This window comes from Cucumis sativus, chromosome 1, assembly GCF_000004075.3.
Source record: "Cucumis sativus cultivar 9930 chromosome 1, Cucumber_9930_V3, whole genome shotgun sequence".
Lineage (NCBI taxonomy): Eukaryota > Viridiplantae > Streptophyta > Magnoliopsida > Cucurbitales > Cucurbitaceae > Cucumis > Cucumis sativus.
The window spans coordinates 29,050,112-29,058,024 of record NC_026655.2 but is presented as its reverse complement, the minus strand read 5'-3'; the positions used below and the strand labels follow the sequence as shown (position 1 = coordinate 29,058,024).

Here is a 7,913-nt window from a genome sequence, read left to right as displayed (position 1 = left end):
ATGTAGTCCTTTTCTACATGGTTGCCTTTACCCCTTATGTACATATAACAATTAACTCAAATGATAGGAAAAAGACTAATGGTTTGAACATAGTTTCACATTCATTTGAAACACCCAACAACATAAACTTTTCATTTCAAAATCTCTTTTAAATACATTCATTTATAAAAGCTCATTTCAAATTAGTAAGAACTTAAAAGAAAACCTTTTAATATAATAAAATCTTTTAAGAGAAATCACTCGTAAGAACTTAATTGACTTAAACCCAAATTGATTCTCCACTTCCTCTTCTCGCGTAGTCCTTTAATAGGAACTTAACACTAAGCTTCTTCTTCTCAAACCCTCAGAATCCTCCTTTCATATGATTTTCTCCTATATTTATACTAACTCTAAATCAGATTAGTCATCCTTAAACTCTTAATAATTTCACCAACTCCTACTCTTAGTGGCACATGTGTAAGTTCCATGTTTATCTTAAACATGTTTAGCTCTTAACCTTACATGTAAACTTATATCAAATCATGATTAATCATTTCCTCACCTTCCTTCATTCACGAAGAACTTTTATTCACCTAATGATACTTAAACGCGAGATTTCTTATCACGTCATCTCATCTCCTTGGGAACTAGCTCAAACATCAACTTCTTGTCGCATGATTCCCTTCAAAACGCCTTCTACAAACACTGGTAAATTTTTTTCCTTTTTACTTAGGTATGGGTCTCACAGAATCTAAAAAATTTCATCAATCTGGGATCTTATAGATGAAGAGTCTCGACCGAGATTGAAACTTCCCCAAAATTTGTTGCTCTTTAAGAAACAATCGAATATAGCTAATATTGAGAATTAGAAACGATCAAATCACATGTATCTGATGATCATTATGCACTCTATTCTATAGTCTTTTTGGGGTTCTATCACAAAAAGTGAAAATGCCAATAAGTTTCTTGCCAAAATTGAAAAATACTATGCTAAAAATGAAAAAAAGGGAAAGCAAATTGTCTTTTGACTTCTTTAACTTCCATGAGGTATAAAGGCAAGGGAAACATAAGGGAGTACAATATGGAAATGTCCAATCTTGCTAGTAAATTGAAGTAGTTGATATCAAGATAAATGAAAATTTACTCATACATCTGGTACTTATCTCTCTTCCTACATAATTCACTCAATTTAAGATAAGCTATAATACTCAAAAGGATAAATGAAGTATTAATGAGCTTATCTCACAATTTGTGCAAGAAGAAGATAAGATTAAAAGAGAAAGGACTGAAAGTGCTCACTTGACAAACTAACTTTAAAACCTCGAAATTTCGGTAGATATCGACATTTTAAACCTCGGTAGGAAAAATGAGAAATTGCAATTCATAAGAAAAAGAATTAAACAAATATTTTACTAGAGATTTTGATCATTATTTAAAATCAAGCCAAAAAGAGAGAGAGAAAGAAAAACAACACGTGGCTTCATAAGAGCCAAACCAAAGAAATTAAGAAAAAAAAAAAGAAAAAGAAAAAGAAAAGGTTGAAATGTGGGGAAGGAAGGGAGAGAAGAAACGTAACAGAAAAGGAAAGAGTAAACAAACACACAATAAAGAAAAGATGGATGGCCGGAAAAGCCTTTAAGAAGGGTTTCAAACCGGTAAGCTCATTTTCTTGTAAACAAAAACTACATTTATTTCATTGCTTTCATTTTCCTAACTTTCTCAATAATTAATTTTTATGAAAATTCTAGCCTGCTTTTAAATTCGGGTTGCTTTGGAAAGAGGAATGGCGAAGCTTTTTTTATGTGTGGGTTGTTAACTCCTACCCATCAACCCAGTGACATTTTTATTTGTGGTGTTTATGATTGTTGTTGATGTGAAGAAAATCTAGGAAGAAAGTAATTAATTTTTGAAGATGAATAAACGAAGGTATGGAAGAAGAAAAGAATGAGATAGCAATATGTTACTAAATGGAAAAAGGAAGAAGAAGAAGCATAGAGAGTGACTTGATTTATTTTTTGGGTTTGGTTTGAATCATTGGATTTAATAGGCACAATGTTCTGATTGGTAAATAGCTATTTTGCTATTTGGTTTGATTACTCCAAGTTGAGTGGAAATCAAGATGACTGATTCCGAATTCACATCCCAAATAATGTGGTGAGAGGTTATTTTGCAAATACTCTTACTATGTTTTAGCCATTTATGGTATTTTTTAGTTTTTAAAACAAATTATAGTGATGTTCTTACCATTGATTTGGGCATTTGAAATTTAAAAGAGCGTACACACACTTTGTAGTAGTTTGCAATCGTAAGAGATTTGTTCTTCATAATTTATTGAGTTTGCAACTTAGCATGATTGAATTTCGAGGATTTATGTTTTTGTGAAATTTTTGCTAATTGCTTATTAGTTTTATGTTACGATTACTTCCTGAAACTCAGTAAAATCCAAAAAAAAAAAAAAAAAAAGAACAAGAAACAGTGACAGTACTCTGCTGTAATTCTATTGATGATAAATTCTAGACGGGTTCACAAAATACCAACAAAATAACACTAAGGACAGCACAGTGAAATAAGAAAGATAAGACAGAAATCAATAACAAAGGTTATTCTCCAGCTCCTTCGAGAAGGCTGGAATTTTCTCCTTAAAAGCCTCACAGCCTTTACCCAAAATATGACCTACTTTGCTAATCCCCAAAACATTCCTTATATACCTGATCAGGGGTGGGTCCCCCCAAGAACCTCCCCACTCTTGGTCTTTTGTGTACCCATCATACCCTTCCATGACTTCTTCCTCTTGTAAGTGTAAATATTGGAGGTCAAACATATCAAGGTAGGAAAAACAACTAGGCTACTAGATAGCAATGCCATGTGTTTTAAAGAGTATGTCTTTGAAAGCTATGGTTTTAAAGAGTTTGTCCTTGAAAGCTATTCTTTTTAAAGATCATGTCACTGGAAGCTATATTGGATTAGTGATTACATTGTTGAAAAGGTACGTTCAAAGGTTATGTTCTTGAAAAGCTAGGTGTGTTGAAGATTTCATAGTTTTGAACATATTTGAGGTGTTGAAATCCATTGGAAGCTACGTTTATGTGGAAGCTTTTACGTGCAAGGGTTTTGATAATGTTTATGAATAACCCTTTATGATAGTTTATACTAATAATATTTATAAAAACTCATTTTCCTATAAACTCTCACCATTCTCTGGGCTTATTAGCTCACTCTTTCTCCTAATATTTTCAACAAGTAGCACTGAAGTTTCCAACGGGTCTATCAAGGGTGAGATCTGCAACCCACTGTATCTAAAGTACATAGCAATTGCATGTAAGTAGAAAGTGGCTTGCATAATTTCGATGACCACATATCGTCTTAGTTTTATGTTGGTTTGTAAATCGAAAGTTTATATTTTTTTCATTAGTTTTGGTGTGTGGTGGTTGAATATTTCTTAGTAGATTTCTGAGTAGGCACCATTACACTACTCTTGGTAGTAGTGGTGGATTTTTTTAAAGCAAATTATTTGGGAGTGCCGTATTCTAGGGTAGGAAGATAACTTACTCTTGTTGGCATGCCACATCCTAGATTTGGTAGGATAACCTGGAGTGGGGTGTGACATTGAAACTTTAAGTAGAATTGAGGGTAAACTATAAGTATGAAACAACCCTCTTCTGTACATTTTATTTTCTTACTCAATAGCAACTTTCTGCACTGTGATGTTAATCTTCAACAAATCATTTCACATATACTTAGTGCAGGTTGCTCTTCTGTGGGGAAGTTTGTTTACTATACATGTGACGATAAGTTAAGTCTTTATTGACTTATTGATTTATATATATTTAGTAAAGGAATGAATAAAGTCACCACTTTTATTTTCACAAAGCCCACTTATTATGTTTACTATTGTATTAGAAAATTTGTTCGTCTATTTTCATCAAGAAATTCAGTTTCTTCTTGATCCACCAAACGCAACCTGAAAATTACTCTTTCAACGATTCTTCTACCGTACACCTGAAGTATCGAAGCGTCCTTATCTCCTTCATCATAGTGATACATTCAATCTTGTTTTAGTTGTAGAATTACTCACAAATGACAATTATGTGGGTTGGAGTCGATCGGTGCTTTTGGCTCTTTCCATCCACAATAAGATATGGTTTTTTTATGGTAATCTCCCATGATCAGCTGACGTTTTGCTCCCTCATGGACTTGCAACAGTTAATTATAATTGCTTGGACTTTGAATTTAGTTCCAAAAGGAATTTCATCTTGCATCTTGTTTCCTCTGCTTCTAGCATTTTGTTGATTAAGCTCGTGCTATCTAGCTTGAACTTAAGGATTGTTTTCAATGAAAATGGACGGCCTTACATTTTTCATCTCAAGCGTAGTCTTACTACTTTGAATCAAGATCAATACTCTGTTACAATATGTTACTTATCGATGTAGCTGTCCCTGTGGCAAATGTGTCAATAGAGGTGTGCAAAATCTTGACAACTCTCTTGAATATAAGCATCTTATGAACTTTCTCGGTGGCTCAATGAGTCTTATGGTCATGCTTGACTCAAATTTGGTTGATAGATCGGGAGTCTTATGGACTAAATTATTACATATTTCAAAGTATAGGACTAAATTGTTATTTGTTATAGTTCAGGAATTAGAATGTTATATATTAGAAATTGTCTAGACCTTAAATTTTGAACGATTTACATTTAAGGAGTGATTTGATACTTTTATGAAAGTCTCCACCCTTTTTAAAATAGTGGAGTGATGTATAGTACGAACAAAGATATATGATATCTTCTAGAATTTTTCTCGGGAAAATAAAACAGATTTTTGCAAATAGTTTTCAAGTAATCTTCTCTCTCATTTGGTTTCCTCGTCGTCAATGTCTTCTTTCTGCAGTAATTTGGTTGAGCGATCTCAGTTTTAAGTGAATTTCAATATCTTCACTTCTTGCTTTGACAAATTTTCGATCAAGTCTAAGTTCACATTAAAACACTGCAAGCTCCATAAACAATTGTCAAGAACAAAATTTTAACGCCATTCGATTACATACTTGTGTATTCAAATTGCTTGGAAATTGTTTCATTTTTGCATCATGACGTTATTCTTAATTGAAATGGTGGCAGGGCTTTCTTAGTTCTGTAGGTGACTGATGAAACTTGTTTTTCTATCTCTAGGGTTTGTTGAGATGGATTGTGCCACTCCCATGCTTCTTTTGTGTGCTGGAGTAGTGGACATGGATGCACTTTCTCCAAAGCATCTAATATTTGCGACTCAGAAAAGCCTCAACTCCAAGAGGAAATCATTGAACTCTATTTTGTCTAGGTCGATTTGTTCTCGGTACCCAATTTCTCGATCTCGAATTCAGGCAAAGCGTGCTAATTTTCAAGGTATTTTTCTCCCCTCAAAGAATATGGATGATTCATTTGATCATTTTCATGGTTTGTGTTAAAAAAATATAGAAATGACACAAGAATTCCAATGTTTTTGTGGTTCCACATCCCTTAATTTCTAAACTTCTATCTTTGTTATGTGCTTTTGCATGATAATTATTGCCATGTATCAATGTTTGACCATGACCGCTGGGGCAAGAGTAGGGGCCAATTGGCTGGTGCTTATTTTAGATAATCGTTTTTAGTTTTCAATTATAGTTTTTAAAACTTTGGTTGGGTTTTAGTGATATTATTAGAAAGAGGATTATGAACTATAGGAAGAAACTTATTGGTAAAAGTAAAGTAGTGTTTATATGCGTAATTTTAAAAAATCAAATATTTATCAAATGGGGCACAAGAATTTAAAACGTTCCCTCAAATTTGCCTCTAAAATTTCAGAATTGAAAAACTATATAGAAGTTTGAAGGTAAAGTTTCATTTCTTCTTTATGAAATTCTTTTGGCTCCTTTCAGTGGTATAAACCACATAATCTAAAAGCATTCTCAAAAAGGGATTTTCATATGACGATTCTTTTTTCGTCAACATATATTTTTCTCTAGTAAATCTTGCCTGCCATGGCATTGTGAATTTCGTTCAAATCAGTGGGGAGCTTGATTATATTTGAACGCGCATGAATTATATTTTGTTTGCATCTTTGTTATCTGATGGTGACTAATTAACCACTTTTCATTTAGAACTTTCCATTTCTCTATGTTTGTTATTGGCATTAGATTAAGTTGTGTATTTTACTTTCGTTTTTAGATTCTTGCAATTTCATGTTACTTGGTCGCAGATTTTCAGGATTATGCAAAACCGTCACATCTTATACAAACCTCCGAATTGGAGGTTTGCACAAAAGCTTCAATTGAGAAAATCCTATCATCATTGAAGGAAAATGAATCTCAGGCCTTGTTCAAGGTTGATATAAGCACTAGCAAGCTCTATGGGTCAAGTCTAAGTGACATGAATGCTGGTGTTCTCCTGTGTTTGATAGATGAAAAGGGTAATTCCATATTACAGAGAATATCTACAAGTTCGGTGACAGATCTTGGCCATTCTAAAGAAAATGATATTTTGATTGGTCCTGAAATTCTCTTGTTTCAGAGAGGTTCTTTTGATGAGTTTGTCTTCAAGGGCCCTAAATTGGGTCGGTTAGAAGCTGTTTGGCTCAGCGTCGATTCAGGTTAAATTTGTGTCGTATATACTAACTTTATTTTCCAAAATAACTGTTGGGTCTCTGTTAGAACTTAAATTGATTTTTTTGTTTATCAACCTTTGTGTGCAATCAATTTTGGGAAGAAATTTAACAAAGCGTTTTTCTTTCCTCATCTTAGCCAGGTCAGTGGAGAGTAGGTAGTCTAAGCTTGTATGTCATATCACAGTTAAAATATGAAGGGGAAGAGCTTCAATACATGGGTCTCAAGTTTGAATTCCCAGCTGAGGATATATTGCTTGGGGAGGGCAGTGACAAATCAATGGTAGAACTTAGACCTTGTCTCGTATCAGAAGTGCCTGAAATTGAACCCTTCTCCTTCCTGACCAAAAACTCGAATGTAGCCACCATTGACAGTATATCCAATGAGGAAAGCATGAAAGAATATGCAGAGTTGAAGCTCTCTTTACTTGCTTATGATGCGCTGTTGATCCTTGCTGGCTCATCTGTTTCATTCTTCTTAGATGGTGAAGATGCTGGTCTTGCATTCTTAGCTGGTGGTGTTCTTGGGTTCTTGTATCTGCTGCTCTTACAAAGATCCGTGGACGAGTTACCTGCTCCAACGCCAAATTCTGAAACAAGTGGAAATGAAGATCGACGATACAAAGGCTCTCTATCAGTTTTGGCACTGGCAATTGGATTTTCCATTTTTATAGTTAAGTTGAACTTGGGAGCTTCAACCATGATGTTGTCGCCTAAAGAAGTGGTGATAGGAATGCTGGGATTTCTTGCATGTAAAGTTGCAGTCGTTTTGGGTGCAGTAAAGCCAATGGCACTGGATCGGAAGGTAAATGAATGAACACGAATGTTCTTGATTGGAACGTTATAGTGTATTCTTCAAGATAGCAAGGTAGAATGTGTAACAATTCAAAGAAAATAGAAAAAATAAAAGTAAAAGAAAGAAGAAAGAAACTGACCAACATATTGTAGGAGAAGAACAATTTAGAAAGTTATGTATATAATATAGTTGGAAATAAAGCTTCTACATTTGATTTGGTGTATGCTTTGCCTGGATTGGAATATTTAAAGGATGAAAGTTGGTTTGATTGAGTCGCGGTGATAACTATGATGGGGGTATGTTGAATCTTATTAGACAGATAGTGTGAGAACGGATAGGATCGTGGTTTGATTAGCTAGAGTTTATTGTAGATGACCTTGCGAGTACTTGAAAAGGGTTATAAATGGTGGGTTAGAAGGCCATTATCCTAACCGTTGGACTATAAACGCTGAATTTATTGCCAATTGTTCTTATTTTCAAATATTTCATTGGTTAATCTTAGAAGAACGGTGATTCCACAATTT

The 7,913-nt window shown here is 34.0% G+C and overlaps 1 protein-coding gene across 2 annotated transcripts; it reads left to right on the top strand.

Moving 5' to 3' along the window:
* Positions 1-1,479: 1,479 nt before the first annotated feature.
* On the top strand, positions 1,480-7,661 carry LOC101221615. 2 transcript variants are annotated; one of them, XM_004139098.3, is made up of 4 exons: positions 1,480-1,634; positions 5,144-5,356; positions 6,192-6,581; positions 6,737-7,661. In XM_004139098.3, the coding sequence occupies exons 2-4, from the start codon at positions 5,155-5,157 to the stop codon at positions 7,408-7,410; spliced, it is 1,266 nt and encodes a 421-aa protein (XP_004139146.1). In that variant the 5' UTR covers positions 1,480-1,634; positions 5,144-5,154; the 3' UTR covers positions 7,411-7,661. The 2 variants fall into 2 exon arrangements, with proteins under 2 accessions (XP_004139146.1, XP_011660186.1); XM_011661884.2 differs by lacking the exon at positions 1,480-1,634 and adding an exon at positions 1,683-2,133.
* Positions 7,662-7,913: the final 252 nt, after the last annotated feature.

What these genes read in the sequence shown, in the direction of transcription:
- LOC101221615 (XM_004139098.3), top strand. Translation starts at nt 5,155, where the DNA reads ATGGATTGTGCCACTCCCATGCTTCTTTTGTGTGCTGGAGTAGTGGAC. An exon ending in AAAGCGTGCTAATTTTCAAG is followed by an intron (nt 5,357 to 6,191) that starts GTATTTTTCTCC and finishes ACTTGGTCGCAG; the next exon opens with ATTTTCAGGATTATGCAAAA. An exon ending in TTGGCTCAGCGTCGATTCAG is followed by an intron (nt 6,582 to 6,736) that starts GTTAAATTTGTG and finishes CATCTTAGCCAG; the next exon opens with GTCAGTGGAGAGTAGGTAGT.